The sequence below is a fragment of the Colletotrichum godetiae genome, assembly GCF_030913485.1.
Source record: "Colletotrichum godetiae strain CBS 193.32 chromosome Unknown BDP55scaffold_18, whole genome shotgun sequence".
NCBI lineage: Eukaryota > Fungi > Ascomycota > Sordariomycetes > Glomerellales > Glomerellaceae > Colletotrichum > Colletotrichum godetiae.
The window spans coordinates 243,119-258,788 of NW_026851266.1; the positions used below are offsets into that span (position 1 = coordinate 243,119).

The following is a 15,670-nucleotide window of genomic DNA, read 5'->3' on the forward strand; positions in this document are numbered from 1 at the left end:
TCTATGCGAGAGGGGGTATTTTCTTCTAGAACCCAGTCAGGGGAGTCTCGCGAGGCCCGTAGAGACGTTGACATCCACGCAAACGCGTCAGTGACAGGACGTCCGGTGGGACAATCCGGGCCAGAGCCTCGGTGTCAGTAGGGGTAGGGCGGCGGCCCGGTAGGCTGAGTCGGACGAAGCGGGTATTGTGGGCCTGTTCTCCCACCTCCCGAACGCAACATCGCCCACGTTACGGGCAGAAAACTTGCCTTCCTCCCCCTTGAATCCCGGGGATGTGCGGATAACTCACGTAGCTTTCTCATGCTAAGCTACGACCACACTCTATTCCTGGAACATTGGATGTAAAATCCCGTAGAGCAGTCGAGCCTGTTCAACCAGAATCGAGGGATTACGAATATGGATCCTAGGAGGTTACCCATCCCATATCCACTCTATCGGGACGGCCTAGTCGAGGCGCAGAGCAGTCGTAATGGGAGCTCATGCGAAAAGGGATGCCAAGTTGTGGGTAACAAAAATATCCTGATGGACTTCATCAGAGTGAAGGTCTACTTATAAAGCAAAGCAACAGTTACCGCAATGGAGGAGGTTTTAAATCATCATCCCCAGCAGCAAGACCTCATCCAGTCCTTCGCTTTAGACTACTACCCAAGCTTTCCTACTCACTTAGATCCAAATCTCTCTCTCAAGCCACAGTCTAGCGTTGACTTACACACATCTTATACGACAAGATGAAGTTCACTCCTCTCGCTTTTGCTGTCCTCTCTTTAGCCGCCACCGAAGTCCTTGCTCACCCCGAGAAGCTGACCAAGGAGAACGCGAAGAAGGAGGCAGCTCTGGCCGGTCGCTCAACCAACAAGTGCGCTGCCGCAATTGAGAAGCGCAAAGCTGAGATCATTGCCAAGCGCTCTCAGCGCCTCTACGAGCGCCGCGTCGAGAATGGCGATATCCTTCCCAACGTCCACGGCATGTCCAAGCGCAACACCCTCCAGTATACCAGCATCCAGAACAACACCTGCCTCCTGGCCCCTGAGACCATTTTTGGCCCCTACGGTGTGGACGGCGAGTTAGTCCGCCACGACCTTCGCGAAACCCAGTCCGGTATTGACTTCTACCTCGATATCGGAATCATTGACGTCGAGACCTGCGAGCCGCTTGAGGGAGCCTCGGCCTCCATCTGGGCCTGCAACGCCACTGGCTCATATGCTTCTTTCACTGGCATTGACCCCGACACTTCTGAGTTGCTCGATGGCTGGAGCAAGCGATCCGACGGCACGACCGATGATGAGACTTTCCTCCGCGGTATCCAGGTCTCCGATGAGGCTGGCATGATCGAGTTCCTCACCAAGTTCCCTGGCTACTACACTTCCCGCTCTACCCACATCCACGTCGCTGTTCAAGCCAATGCCTCTGACGGTGTCGGCTTCAGTCAGAGCGCCCTCCAGCACGTTGGACAGCTCTTCTTCGAGGAAGACCTTCTTTCTCAGGTCTACGCCGTCAGCCCGTACTCTGCCCACCTCGAGACCCTGAACCGCACGACCAATGCCGAGGACTCTGTCCTGTCCAGCGCTAGCGAGGACGGTTACAGCCCCTTCATTAGCGTCTCTCTTCTCGGTGACAGCGTTGAGGACGGCCTCGTTGGCTACATCACCATCGGTGTCAACTCTACTGGTGACAGCATCGCTACGACTGGTACCGATGTCAACCCCCAGGGCTGGATCCCCACCGTGTCTGTGGGAACAGAGAAGATGGCGCAGGCTACTGCTGCTGACCGTGCTGCCGGTTACACTTCTTAAGTGAACCGTCACATTCGGACTCGCCGGAGTTGATCCTTTGAGTCACTAGCACAGGATCAAGGGGTATTGTATGGCATGGGATGGGATAGGAAAATGGTAGCATAGCATGGCGTTTCAGCACAGAGGTTCATTTGCAATAGATTTATTTTCTTTCCACACTTGTCCCATTACCTTGTCGGTGTGAAATCACTGAATCGTCAGACGTGTAAGTCGTTCATGGGAACCAGGAATATGGTTCTCTGATCATTCCCCATATCATATGCGGACGATGCTCACCAAACTTGGTCAAGTCAGCTCGGTGTACTTCAATGTCGTCAAAGCCGACTTTTTGATAAAGAGAATGGCCAGCTTCTGTTGCCTCCAGGTAGATTGGAACCTCTAGTCGAAGAGACTCCTGGATTCCGAATGTAAGAAGATGTTGCCCCACGCCGCGATGTTGATATTGAGGTTCAGTCACCAAGATATGAAGGTCTACAATCACTGATTGTCAGTAAAGCAAGCACTATCCAATTCCCCGAAAGATCACTTACAAACGCACGCCTTATATGCCATCAGTCGGTCTCGCATTAGTCCCACGCCGCCGAACACCAAACTGCAAGCCTCCTCATTGCAGCTGCTCCCCCAGGAATGCAGCTTTGCTTTGCTCAGAGGCATGCCGTGCTCGTAGATATGCCATTTGGCAAATCCAACAATCGCACATTCACCTCTTCTTTCCGTGTCCACTGCCACAAACATTCGAACGGTCGGGTCGTCGCGAAGCTGCCTAACCAAGTCGGTTGTACGAAGCCCTAAGAACCCATCTTTCGGAACGTAACCAGGAAACATGATTTTGGTGAATGGGCTTTTGCCAAAGGCTATGTGTCCGACCTCCGCGCATCGCTTTAGATCGCTTTCGAGCGCAGTCCGAATTTCGATAGGCATATTCTTAATTTGTCGACGGCAATGGAGTAGCACTGGCTGAGCCTACAGGTTCGTCAGTGCTAGTGGGATACCGAGGAACTAAAACCTCAACGTACAGGTCATGACGTTGAAGAAGTTACGGAGCAAGCGAACTTAATGATGCACGCAAGCACACCTCTTATGGACGCACGACAAATTTGAGAAATCATAAATATGTGCAAGCTTCATAACAAAGTTTAGACGGGGCCAGGGATGGGCTCTTCCCGAAATGGAAGCGCCGTTTGGCCAGAGAACGACTGGGGTGGCAACGGCATAGTTCAACTTGATTGAGTTAGGTATCTGCGGCTTCGGCTGCATTGAAATCAGACGAAGGGGCGTTGAACATTGCATGTGGAATGTGTTGGCGGTCTCAGGCTTTGTTCATCTACGTCGGTTGAACTTTCCTCGGCGTCTCAGGCTCTTCTAGGTTTTTATAGTGCCCAAGTACCGTCAGACTTCTTCCACCGGATGTTGAGAATTGAACCCTATGGCGACGCAGCGCCTAGCATATCGCCGCTTTATATTCCCCCCCTACATGTAGTAAGACCTTCTTACCACGCAGAGTCAATGCTACAACTCTCACAGTGGCGCAGGTGGCATAAGTTATAACAGAAACTATTAGATGTGAAAAGGTAATGTCCCCAATGTATTATCCTGTAATTTCGTAACTCAAAACGTTTTACTTCCATGCGGCCAGAGCCTTTTTGGTCTCGGCCTTGATATCCTCCTCCTGCAAACCCAACAACTTCACCGCAGCGTTGTCTTTTGTGGCGTTATCGTTGCCATCAGCAAAGCTGTACTGCTGTAGCAAGTCGATGAAAGCGCTGTAGTCCCCCTTGGAGAGCTTCTCATCCGCAGTCTTCTCCAGATCGGCGGTCTTGACGTTGCTGACGGTGAAAGTGGAGCCAGTCAACTCTTCGACGACCTTCAGCAGCTCGCGTTGGGTGGTAGTAAACGAAGCAACATCAATGTACTTGTTTGCGGTCGCCTCGGTGTTCTTGAGCACGCCAGCAACGGACTTTCCGATGAAGGGCAGAGATGACGGTGAGACAGGCTCGTTTCCAGAGTCAAAGATTCTGATAGCCTTGTTCTTAACATCGAAGCCCAGAAGGCCACCGCTGAAGTCCTGTATTCGATTAGCACGCTGGGTCTGAGCGGGAGACGGTGAGTATTGGCTTACCCAGTCGAAGAAGGGTCCAGTAGAGATACCAGTCCATGTGAATGAGCTGTTCTTCTCGGAGAGCTCGATCAGATAATCAACAAACTCAATCTTGGGGGTTAAGATGCCGCCAATCTTGGAGCCGCGGGCCTTGCGGGTGTTGATTCCAAACTCTGAGGGGATGAATCTCTTGACTTGAGCGGCGACGGCAGCATCAGCGAGGGTCTTTTGGCTTCCGAATCCGGCATTTCCGACAACTGACACGACGGCGTCTTGGCCCTTGAATACTTCTGTGACGGCCTCGACTGAGGAGAGGTCAATCTTTTTAACGATGGCTTCAGCGGGGAATGTTGCGCTGGACTCCTTTCTTGAGACTGCCGTGACTTCAAACCCGGCGTCGAGGAGGCCACGGACGATGCTGGGGCCAAGGTTCCCGGAACCCTGTCGGAATTAGTGTCGGAAAGTTGAGCGATGTGAAAGATGAACTTACTCCGACAACAGCGACCTTCTTAATGGCAGACATATTGAGATTTTTGAATGAAGTTGAAGCGTATGTAAATATTGAACTTTGAGGAACTGGAGTCTTGAGAACTGTTTGCAGGTGGCTATCTAATGGTGAGTGTCTTGGATCCTATCTTCATGATCGAAGGATGGGTGAAGCTGCTTATATGCTTGGCTGGTGGACAGCTGTCTCTAACATTCACCCCACCTCCACCGAGCCATCGCGCAATAACTGGAGATCTCGCACGATTGTGTATGCAGCACGCAAGATCCACCGCGGTTTCGCACTCAATATTATCAATCAGGTCCTCTGCCGTGTAACGGCCCCTCCCGGCGAGCGGGCATTGCTAAGGCGCCGTCTTGACCCTCTGTATTCCGGTGCCCCCACCGCATCTTCTCGGTATCAAAGTGCTTCCGGGCTCATTTTGCTTCCGAAGGACAGTGGTGGCACCGTATGCAACACTAACAAAGAAGGTTCCGGCTGCTGAGTGATGCAGCAATCCATTTAGACTCGGCACCGTGCCCTTCTCTCGGGAGCTAAATGTCTTGGATTTGCCGCTAAGTTTATCAGGGAACAGCAGCATGGTATTTCAAAAGGTGCAAGAGTCAGGACAGATGCGGACACGGATATTTTGATTGGGAATCCAACAAGTCGCTTCACCGATTTCACACCGGAGCACTGCAGGTAGTCGATAGACACATCTTCAAATGACAATGGCGAGATTCTAGTAGATACCATATAATGCATCCGTAACCGGACCATATTACACATCAGAAAGTAGGAGCAAGCTACCCCTAAGCAAGTAAGGAGTAGGCTAGGTACCTACGTGACCTGTGCACCCAGCGATAGTATCCCACCAGCCTCTTGGTTTTAGCTCTCATATCCGAAAATGATTGTAAAGCCACAGGGCGCCAAAGTTGTATTTTGATGCATTAACTCAGGATGTCATGAATTTATCAAAGCTCAATGAACTAATACTTCGCCGAAGCACACGATTCTTACACTCGAGATGTAGCTCAATTTGACAATTCCACGACAAGTGGTTCCGTTGTCTGAGAAACAACGTGGCGGTTTTCAAAAACTGCTAATGTCTATTCAGACTCACTTCAAAGGTTATTCCCGCTCCATCGTTCATGTATTGTTTACCCATGATAGACCAAGACTACGGCGCTATACTCTTTCTGACTCTCCAGCTGAAGGGAAGAGATTGCGTGTGGCTGCAGAAAGATATGGGATGCTCAGCCCTCTCACCTCAACTGCTCAGAGGTATGCTGGGAAATAAGTGCCATGCCGTACGCCTCCAACAGCCCGGGAAAGTTGCGTGTTTTCAGAGACCGTCCTGGGCCTGGGCCGCATTCCGGAGCAGAGGGGTCCAAACCACGTGTCGGTTTGGGAGCAGAAAAGAGGAATGAAGGCTGAAACCTAACAAAACCCGAGTTCAAAGACGTGCAAGCCCTAAATGGCCCAAGAAATAGGAGAACCAAGTTGGCATTCTGTAGACTTGGTTGAAATGCTGGTCCATGTCACCAAAGTGTAAGGTAAACAACGCAACCAAGTTGTCAGTCGGTGACTGCCGGTATAAATGAAGACATAATAAGATGCTGCCCTAAACGTCGATGTCACTTGTGTAACCAACACATCTACTAATGCCACGTCGGCTATCATACAGTCTTTACCGTGCGAACAATGTCACTTTTCAAAGCACGCACGCTCGTTACCGCCCTGCTATTTGCACAATCATTCGCTTTACCCGCCCCTGAGTCCAAGCCAGCCCAGCTCGAAGGAAGGAACATCTGCAACGATGGCGAGCTTGCTGCCAAGAACCCACGCGCAGCTTTCTTCCGCAAGGTCGTAGACGAGTCAAACTACAGCAATCACAGCAGAGTACCGACGCCGAAGGATGTTCCCTTGAAGGTGGGCATCATCGGCGGTGGAGCTGCCGGGCTCTACGCTGCAATTCTTCTCGACTCTCTTGGAATTGACTACGATATCCATGAGGTTTCTGGTCGCGTTGGCGGGAGAATCTACACCTACCATTTCGATCAAGAGGCTTGGGACAAGTCGACACCCGCAGATCCTGCCTATTATGATTACTATGTGAGGTGTTGTCGATTCGCAGCGCACCTTCGGCTAAGGTTGCTAACACGGGCGTTTAGGACGTTGGCGCCATGCGCTTCCCTCCGATGCCTTACATGAGTCGCATCATTGGAAACGACTCATGGAGTCTTATCCCCTATATCAACGCAAGAGTTTCTGAGCGCGATCAAGTCGTCAAGGAACATTACATTTTTAGAACGAACAACACATTCAGGCGATTCAACGGTGTCACTTCTCTCCTCCAAGACCCCGATTCTGCCTCCCCTGCTAAGTACGATGTTCCTGTCTTCAACTCGACCTTTGAGACGCAGTCTGCGTATAATGTGTGGAAGGCTCAAGTCAGCACGATGACGACAGCGCTGTCGGCCAACTTTGACACGGGTTTCAATCTTCTCATGAAGTATGATTCCATGACAGTCCGGGAGTTCCTCTTAGATCAGGGCTTTACCAACACAGAGATCGACTGGATGGAGACCATCAACGACGCCACAGGTCACTACGACATGTACTCCATGTCTCAAGCCGTTCTCGAGCAGTGGATCTTTGACAGCGCAGATATCGACAACTGGTCGCTGATCAACGGCGGCATGGACATGTTGACCAAGGGCATGAACCTCATCGTGAAGAACAAGCCCATCCTGCACCACCGCGTCTCCGATATCAAGAAAAATGCCAATGGCTCCTTGAAGGTCGTCGTCAACGGCACCCAGGAGTATGACTATGCCCATGTCATCTCGACCGTTCCGCTGGGTGCCCTCCAGGCCATCAACATGACCGAGCTAGACCTCAACTACTTCGAAAACAACGCCATCCGCACTCTCAAGTAAGTTAATCCAAAGTCTAGCCCAGAGATTTCACTTGCCCCATAGTCCATACGGCTCACTTTACAACACAGCTACGACCCTTCGACGAAGATCGGTTTCAAGTTTAAGACTCGATGGTAAGTTGTCTCTTCTGCTATTGTCATTGTGAAATGATTCCAAGCTGATATCTCCCCCAGGTGGGAAAACCTCGCTACTGGTCCCTTCAAGGGTGGCCAGTCCTTCACGGATCTTGCTATTCGCCGCTGCGTCTACCCCTCATATGGCATCGATGTTCCAGGTGCACCCGGAACCATGATTGCCAGCTACGTCTGGGGCCAGGACGCCTCCAGACTAGGTTCATACATGAACCCGCACAACGAGAAGCAACAGGCACCTTATCAACCAGAGAGCATTGACGTCATGGTCGACTTGACTCTGAGAAACCTGGCAGAACTCAACGGCGTGTCTCACGAGTTCCTCCTGTCGCAGTTTGAAGGCTACCACGCGTACGATTGGTACGGATCAGCATACTCCAACGGCGCTTTTGCCATCTTCGGCCCGGGTCAATTCAGCAGCACGCTGCCGTGGTTAATGCGGCCTTCTGCTGATGGCCACATGCACTTCGCGGGCGAGGCGTTGAGCTCGGGTCACGCTTGGATCATTGGCGCCGTCAACAGCGCATGGAGAACCGTGTTTGAGATCCTTTGCACTGAAGGTCTGGAAGACAAGAAGAAGCAGTTCGTTGAGCAGTGGGGTGTCATCGATGAAGTTGACATGGGTTGGTACGACTGGTCTCCGGAGGGGTTCCCGTGAGAGCAGCAGGCTCCAGGTGCCGGCTTGACGCCAACGAATACAGCCCAGAACTGCGCGGTTCCGTCGTCAAGCTTGCATCCATTTTTCTTTGTCTACTTTCCTATCAAACTTACCAAAATATACGTAATCATAATTCTGCAAAGACAAAAGCACCGGTAACGTCAACTTTAATGTAGTGAAATGCATGTTCCTTTATCTGCGAAAATTGGGTTCAGTTTACAAACACTTGGTACAATCACCGGGATGTTCTCGTTAAGCTCCGAAGCTATGCCAAGCTAATGGGGGTTTGCGACTCCCCAAACACTACACGGACCAATCTCAGAGCCGTTCATAGGAGCCATCATTATGAGCCATCTCGACTCATCCACCTTTCTATCGAAATGGCCCACTCGACCAACTCCCTTTCTGATTTGAATCTCCCCGTGTACTTGTTTCCACGTTCAATCATTTGACAAAACCGTACAGGGAGAGCCGAGCGTCCCTTGACTTCGTTCAGAAGCCAAGCCATACCGATACTTTAACAAAGTTGCTGCCTCTCGTCCAAGGAGAGGCGCAATACTCTGACTCCATGGCAACACCACAATCATCCATATTTCCAACGTGCAGTCGGACTCGACAAGTATTCTATCGAGACCAACAGCCAAAGGAGCCTGTACCACCTTGGAGAGCATACTTGGTGGCCTCCTTCCGACGCGTTGGATCCCATGTTTGAATGGCAGGGCATCACGACAGACTCAGGAGATGGATCTCGGCTTCCAGATTATCAGATCCCTTTGGATCCACGACTTGAATCTGATGAGTTGTCTCGGACACGTAGTCAAAATGAGAGCATCGTTGCGCCCGGGGAGTTTGATACAGGTCGAGACGATGCCTTTCTTGGCTTACTTGGTAGTATCGAGCCTTCTCGATCACCAGAATCGCATGGTACGTTCGAGTAGTAATGATCTATCATAGTTGTCATCTTCTTGCTAACATTCATCTCAGACTATCGACAATCGCAAACGGCCGCTCATAGAAACCCTTCGCAAAGCGTTCCAATCACCTCGGATAACGCAAGATCCATCTTTTCCTCGACCTTTCCTTTAAGAAGCACCACCTCCGGTCTTTTACACACTCAGCCTCCAGCCTCGGATGTTCAGCGCCGTCAACACTCCGCTTCGGGCACTAAACGGAAAGCCAACGGATCTCCAACGTCTGATCTTGATTCGATTGATGAAGATAACGCCAATGCCATCAAACGACAGCGCAACACTGTCGCAGCTCGTCGATATCGTCAAAAGGGCCGCGACCGCATAACTGAGTTGGAAACTACTTTGAAAGGTGTCGAAGAGGAGCGGGACAAACTGAAGTTGCAGCTCGCAAGAAAAGAGGCCGAGGTTGACGCATTGAGGGAGATGATGAAGAAGTAGGCAGTTTGTCATCTTCCACCTGAGTACCTTTCCATGTATGAGAATGAAACCTTCGTACCTGGAACTCTTTTATTACTGACTGCCATGAGAAATACCCATCGCTCTGAACGTGTCTTGTGACGTCCCCTTTCATTTGTTACTCCAGTCGCGGTTTGAGCCAAAGAGCACGCATCTAAGTGGTCCAGTTCTCCAACGGCGGCTCAGTTTCATTTACCTTCTCCCCCTCTAGATGTATCATCACATTGACAACGCTTTGGTTTTTTTTCTCGTCCCATTGAACCACCGCTCCAACAATACCCCACGAGAACTGCCGAATCGAGCTTTATTGGAGAGACACAACTCCTTCGGTATAACACAAGAAAGAATGAAACCCGATAGCTGAGCCGTCATTAGCGGGCGTGGGTATTATCTTACAACGCCACCTTTGATCTGGCGAATCTGCGCTTGAATTCTTTCCGTACAAGACTGCGAACCGTAGCACTCGCTGTTGTGCCCTCAGTTCTTTAAATTCAACTACGAAAGCCCAAATGGGGTCGCACATAAATGCGATTGCTCTTTGAAACTTCAGCGGCGTTGTCCGGAAGGCGTACACATCCCCTTTTATCTTCATTCTCAGAGGGGGATACGTAGCAAGGACGGTCGCAGACACAGCCTCATTGCGCCTGTCAAATCGCAACTGGGATACATCGGACTTCAAATCCCATGAGTCGGCTAGGGATTCGATATAGTACTCTGGTATTGCGCGGAGATAGAACGTCGTCACTTGGAACGTCGCTAGCATCAAAAAAGGGACGGCGTAGAGGCGTTCCGCACCACGCCTAGAAGCCTTGTCACCCCAGTTTGTATATTTGCCACTTTCGTCTGAAAGCCCAATACAGAGACCATAAATGTCTTTTGGTGTGTGAAAGTTCAAAGCAGTCCACGCGAGCCATGTGTTCGGACGCGAGCTCAGTGTTCTGTTCGTGGACATGGTAATTGAGATACCACGTGGCGATAATACAGGCGGTGAAAAGGCCACCCCCTCCAGGTGTGAATGAGAGCTATTTTCATAGACGCCTTCAAAATAAGGCCTGATGGATCCAAGCATTAACTCTTTTTTTGGGCTGATCAAGTGCGATCCTTGTACAAGGATTCTTTGCATGCCTTTGTCAAAATCTCTATTGACTGCGGCTGTTGGAACGTGGGTTGTGTCTAGTCTCATGATGCCGAATTCTTTCGGATGTGACGCAAGGGCCGATGACCTGAGCGGTTGAGGCGTCTTGTCGTATGATGTCCAGGCCATGAGGTTGTAATCTTCAATGGTTCTGAGAATCTCTTCTTGGAGGCGACGAAACGCTCGATCGCCCTCGCCGTACAGAAGCGGCATGTTGATGTCAAAGATACCTAATAGGCAATAAGCCGTGTCTTCGACGCGAGTTGTCTCTCTGCTGGCAGCCCATTGCATTCTGCTCCACACGCTAAAGTTTGACAAATTACCAACGCCTTTTAGGGCCTCTTTGTCTATCATGGTGTGTTTGTGAATGATGCCCACAAGATCGGCCTTTGACCCAAGGAAGGACCAGTCTGAAGCGTGGAAGTCGACTTTTCGCGGTGCAACAAGCTCTTGGAGAGTCCAACCTCGAGTGAACCATCTGCTTCCAAGGAAGGTTTCCTGATTGTTTTCAACGGCGGCGATGTGATCCGAGTCCAGATCAACAGTAAGATCCTGAAAGCCAATGACCGGGGCGTACTTCAAGGGAGGCACATCTTCCAGGTAAGCGTAGCAGATTTCTGTCTCCCTATACCAACGGAACATAGAGTTGATTGCCTCGGAAAGCTCAGAACTGGAAGTCTTGTCGATGCAGCAGGTGTCGATCCAGATCCAGTCAAAGCCATCTTTCAGCGCGAGTGCACAGGAACCCCTAATCTTCTTCCATCCAGCCTTGATACTAGAAGGAGCCCCGCCCTCTGCTTCCGTGTCCTGATGAACAATCTCTTGAGAGCCCCAGGCATGGGACAGAATAGCGTAACTGGGTCTCTCGGTGACGAACTCAATCACCTTAAGCGTTATGGTGTTTAAGAGTCGCATGATGATGGTGTTCAGAGTTCCATGATGAGGTGATGTGGGGAGAAACACGTAAAGTGAGGGAGTTCGCCCAGCTTTCTAGGCAACCTGTAGCCAGGTGATGCATTCATCCACTTCAGCTGAGGCTGACTTATCTGCAGGTCGCAGGTGGTTGATTGGTCACAGTCAAACTAGCATGAACTTATGAATTGGGAGTTATTCTATTTCGATTTTCTAATAGCGTTTCTCAGGGAGCTTCTGTCGGGTCCCTATCGCATTCCGTTAGTATATCTTTCTTGCGTACACTTCATCAAGTAATTCGAAAACGTACCAATCGGTCACCAAGTGCTCATCAAGCGCATCCAATGCAGCCAAGTCCTCCTGGGAGATCTCATACTCGGACACGCTCGCGTTCTCGATGAGACGCTCCTGGCGTACACTCTTGGGGAGAGTAATCATGCCTCGATCCAAAGACCAGCTAGATGAACCATAGTCAGTTGCTGCGACCACTCTAACAAGCCTCCAAATGCCACAGTAGCGTGGAAGTTGGAATCTTGGACGATAACTCACCGAACAAACAGCTGCGCAGGAGTGCAGCCGTACTTCTTGGCCAGCTCTAGAATCTTTGGGTGCTTCATGCGCATGCCGCGCGCCAACGGCGCGTAGGCCTCAATGGCGATATTGTGCTTGGCGCATGTCTCCCTGATGCGAGTCTGTGTGTTGAAGGGGTGGACCTCGATCTGGTTAATGACGGGTGCAATGCGAGGCTTCGAAGCCATCAGTTCTTCAATCTAGAAACACCGTCAGTGTTGTTGCCCGTGGTCTTTGCTGAAAATCGGTCGGGAAATTGAAACTCACATGGGCAGCACCATAGTTGCTAACACCACCCATCTTCACCTCTCCAGCATCAATCGCATCCTCAATCGCCTTCCAACTCGTCAACCTAGCCTCCTTGCCACCATACGGACTATGCAGCAAGAACAAATCAATGTACCCCAACCCAGCAACCTCCACAGACTCCTTGATGGACTTGCGCACGGCATCGTACGAGGTACTGCTGCTCGCCAGCTTACTCGTGTAGAACACGTCCTCACGCTTCAAGCCCTGGGTGTTCTTCTCAGACCTAGCAAGGAAATCGGCAATGGCTTTGCCTGATTCCGCTTCGTTGTTGTACATTTGCGCACAGTCGAAGCCGCGGTAGCCGGCGGTTAGGGCCCAGGGAATGGACTTTGTGGCTTCGCGACCGGACATGCAGTAGAGGCCCAGCTGGATCTGGGGGATAGACTTCCCATTTGCAAGCTTTGGTGCGGGTTAGTTGATGTGCCGGTAGTGACGGCATTGGGGCAGGGGTGAGAGTGAGAGCGAGAGTGAGAACTCACAGTGAGGCGTGTCGCCAGAGTGTACTTGTTAGACGCCATTGTTACTACTTCAGTCTCACTGCTGCTGTGTTGAGGTTCAACTTGGAGTGAGAAAAGCCAGAGAAATTCCAAAATCCGTTCGGAGTACAAGGTCGTAACAGTGTCGCCCGACGTCGCGGGCTGACCCGCCGTGACATCACGCTGGAAAGAGGGGCGGTGGCGGGGCATCATCCCGCCCCGGTTTCGGTCTCCGAACGAACGTCTTGAAATCTCCGGGAGCCAAAGCTTCAACTCGGACCTGAACGTAGATGCATCTCGGAAGCCACGTGCACCATCATTGGCTCTTTAACATGTTCCTGCGCTATTTTCCTGCCAAACTCACCCGACCTCCGAGAGAATCGTACGAGCAAGGTAGCATCAACTGGCAGACGAAGCTTTACTTCAGTGCAACCGGAGGTGCATCCGGGGCCACACACAGTTCGAGTGCCGCCAAAGGGTTCTAAGCCCGCAAGTCACATCAGAAAACGAAGCAGCACTCAACTTCCACGAACGTCATGAATCGTCTATGCATTCTTCACAAGGGGTATCTAGGATGGTTGCCTGCGACTCACTTACATCCCCTGAAAACAAACCCGCAGCTCCAACGCGCAATCGCAATCTGTGTGAATCAAAGAAAAGTTGATGCTCAAATGCTTATGATACACTCCACGCCCATCGGCCTCAATCGTCCCACTCCTCATCCAGCTGGTCTATCAGTCGGTTTTCATCCTCACGATTGCGGCCTCTGCTCGGTGACCCAGACAGATGACTGTAGCCACGCCTCCCAGGAAGCAGCTGCGCACAAGAAGACGTTGCGATAATGAACATGTCCTGCAAATCATGTCAGAATCGATTCTGGAGAAAAGAGTCGCGAATGCTACGTACACTGACAAATCCCCAAATGCCAGCCCAGAGGCTGTAGTTGGGCAGCTGTCGCCAACCTCGCGCATGTGCGACAGTTCTTTGGTAGAAGACGCCACCTCCAAAGTAGACGAGGACGGCAATGACAAATATGATGGCAAAGACACTGCCGGGGCCGACGCTGCCTGGCTGGTGCGGTTCCGCTCTGGGGCACGCATGCTGGGAACGCGCTTCAAAGAAGTACGCGCAGTCATCGGGGTCAGACCCGACAAAGGAGATATGCGCAGCTCCGCCAACCTGTTCGGTATCGCAGTGGAAGGAGATGGTAGCCGACTTGCGGCGCGTGGTAGAGTCGGAATCGTCCTTGTCGGCAGTAACCTTGTTTTGGGTGTTGCCAAAGGCGCTCAAAGCTGTTGCTTCCTCCTCATCGGCGTACTTGTTGTAAGAAGCCCCATCGTGAGCCTTGGATCGTTTCGACTTGGTCTTGCCGCAGGGAGAGCCGTTCTTGTACTGCAGGACGAGTATGCGCCCACGGGTCTGAATATCCATGGATGATGACCTGGAGACCGATGCAATCAGCATTTGTTTGTCGTGCCTACAAACTCGCGCAATACGTACCCAATGGAGTAGACCTCGTTCTTGTATTCGTAGAACGCGCTAACATTCTTTGATTCGGTCTTTGTCAGGCCTTCGACATCGTCAAGTGCCTCAATGACCGGTGCGCAAATGTTCAAGGTAAAGTTGCGACCGTAGTCCCATCCCCTGGCATGATAGTCGACAGAGACGCCTGACTTTGACGACTTGCCCTCCTCCGGCTTAACTGCGATGTCCGGCCGTAGGTCGTAAAATGCCCCGCTGCCGCTCTTGGATGCCGCCGTACATGCCGGTGCACTTGTTGTCGTTGAAGACGTTGTGGTATCGGCGGCGCGAGCTGTCGCAGCTGCGAGGAGAAGGAGGAGTGTCGAGGAATGCGGCAGGTGCATGATTCTGTCTTTGTTTCGGTGCAATACCGATAAGGATGAATTGGAATGAAGGAACGTTTACTTCGGCGTCCTGTGGACGCGGGGGTGACCTGGGCGCAAGAAGACCCCTAGGACGTCAATGGAAGATAGTCGGTCGCTAGGAAGTGGGAATCGAAGCGAATGGCGTAGCGAATCTGCTATGCGACGATAAGTAACGATGAGGAAACGTGGATACGGATCCGTTGGGAAGAGATGTGAATTATCGAGGTGCGCAGTGTAGAGCGGTGCCTGGCCACGAAAGCCACCTTGGTCACTTCAATTCGTCAGCCTTCATCTGCAGGGAATGACGGGAGTGACCAGGGATGGGGCATTGATTGGTGAATGGGCACTCCTTGCAGCACCCGCCGGAGGTTGAGCGCCGCCAGGCTGCAGTGTCCGGAGACGTACCCACCAATCTCCAAATCACGTGCCGGTTCGCTCATCCCTCCTGCCGTCATTGGAGCAGTCGGTTGCAGTTCGTCTTAGTCAGCGTGTCAGATAAAAGCGGCGCTGGGCGATTGCCGATAGCCCGTAACAGGACCCGCCCGTTTCTGATACGTCCAGCTCGACCAGTACCATGAATGTTCCTTGCAGGTGTAAGACGGGAGCGATCACTCTCACCGATTTGCACCACCAACAGTTAAGATCTTATAACATCGATGTTGCTCGAAGGAGGCAGTGTAGAATAACACACGATATAAGCTTCTTCCAGTCTTAACCTTCGGACTGGTTGGCTTTGATATCGTCCGATGTTGCTGAACGTCCTCCCGGGCGCCGCCTGCCTCGGTGGAACTATTCCTCCGGGCATGGAAGCTACGACGGAAAAGGCCCACCGTACAGCGTAAACGGTTT

The 15,670-nt window shown here is 51.5% G+C and overlaps 8 protein-coding genes across 8 annotated transcripts; 3 read left to right on the plus strand and 5 right to left on the minus strand.

Moving 5' to 3' along the window:
- The first annotated feature begins 277 nt into the window (after positions 1-277).
- Positions 278-1,922, plus strand: BDP55DRAFT_661965 (Intradiol ring-cleavage dioxygenase). Its single transcript, XM_060574768.1, has one exon. It carries the CDS (start codon positions 729-731, stop codon positions 1,791-1,793), a length of 1,065 nt encoding a protein of 354 aa, XP_060430199.1. The 5' UTR covers positions 278-728; the 3' UTR covers positions 1,794-1,922.
- An 85-nt stretch (positions 1,923-2,007) lies between these two features.
- Positions 2,008-2,714, minus strand: BDP55DRAFT_693434 (acetyltransferase; the record flags this gene model as incomplete). Its single annotated transcript, XM_060577219.1, has 2 exons — positions 2,008-2,264; positions 2,324-2,714. The coding sequence occupies 2 exons, from the start codon at positions 2,712-2,714 to the stop codon at positions 2,008-2,010; spliced, it is 648 nt and encodes a 215-aa protein (XP_060430200.1).
- Positions 2,715-3,092: 378 nt separating this feature from the next.
- BDP55DRAFT_661966 (NmrA-like family protein) lies at positions 3,093-4,599 on the minus strand. Its single transcript, XM_060574769.1, has 3 exons — positions 4,382-4,599; positions 3,913-4,332; positions 3,093-3,858 (listed from the first exon to the last, which is right to left on the minus strand). The coding sequence occupies exons 1-3, from the start codon at positions 4,412-4,414 to the stop codon at positions 3,412-3,414; spliced, it is 900 nt and encodes a 299-aa protein (XP_060430201.1). The 5' UTR covers positions 4,415-4,599; the 3' UTR covers positions 3,093-3,411.
- A 1,169-nt stretch (positions 4,600-5,768) lies between these two features.
- Positions 5,769-8,257, plus strand: BDP55DRAFT_581274 (L-amino acid oxidase). The gene is made up of 4 exons (XM_060570824.1): positions 5,769-6,490; positions 6,550-7,313; positions 7,386-7,430; positions 7,491-8,257. Exons 1-4 carry the CDS (start codon positions 6,080-6,082, stop codon positions 8,104-8,106), a joined length of 1,836 nt encoding a protein of 611 aa, XP_060430202.1. The 5' UTR covers positions 5,769-6,079; the 3' UTR covers positions 8,107-8,257.
- A 671-nt stretch (positions 8,258-8,928) lies between these two features.
- Positions 8,929-9,515, plus strand: BDP55DRAFT_728049 (uncharacterized protein; the record flags this gene model as incomplete). The annotated part of the gene is made up of 2 exons (XM_060579395.1): positions 8,929-9,034; positions 9,091-9,515. 2 exons carry the CDS (start codon positions 8,929-8,931, stop codon positions 9,513-9,515), a joined length of 531 nt encoding a protein of 176 aa, XP_060430203.1.
- Positions 9,516-10,788: 1,273 nt separating this feature from the next.
- On the minus strand, positions 10,789-11,583 carry BDP55DRAFT_526849 (heterokaryon incompatibility protein-domain-containing protein; the record flags this gene model as incomplete). The annotated part of the gene is made up of 2 exons (XM_060567816.1): positions 10,789-11,166; positions 11,212-11,583. Coding segments are annotated over 2 exons (750 nt in total), but the record flags the coding sequence as incomplete, so codon positions are not given.
- A 223-nt stretch (positions 11,584-11,806) lies between these two features.
- On the minus strand, positions 11,807-12,977 carry BDP55DRAFT_728051 (aldo-keto reductase family 1 member E1; the record flags this gene model as incomplete). Its single annotated transcript, XM_060579396.1, has 5 exons — positions 11,807-11,828; positions 11,891-12,037; positions 12,130-12,350; positions 12,418-12,858; positions 12,939-12,977. The coding sequence occupies 5 exons, from the start codon at positions 12,975-12,977 to the stop codon at positions 11,807-11,809; spliced, it is 870 nt and encodes a 289-aa protein (XP_060430205.1).
- Positions 12,978-13,317: 340 nt separating this feature from the next.
- BDP55DRAFT_110533 (mannose-6-phosphate receptor binding domain-containing protein) lies at positions 13,318-15,030 on the minus strand. The gene is made up of 5 exons (XM_060565384.1): positions 14,436-15,030; positions 13,842-14,376; positions 13,714-13,787; positions 13,533-13,636; positions 13,318-13,416 (listed from the first exon to the last, which is right to left on the minus strand). The coding sequence occupies exons 1-4, from the start codon at positions 14,798-14,800 to the stop codon at positions 13,603-13,605; spliced, it is 1,008 nt and encodes a 335-aa protein (XP_060430206.1). The 5' UTR covers positions 14,801-15,030; the 3' UTR covers positions 13,318-13,416; positions 13,533-13,602.
- Between the last annotated feature and the right edge of the window lie 640 nt (positions 15,031-15,670).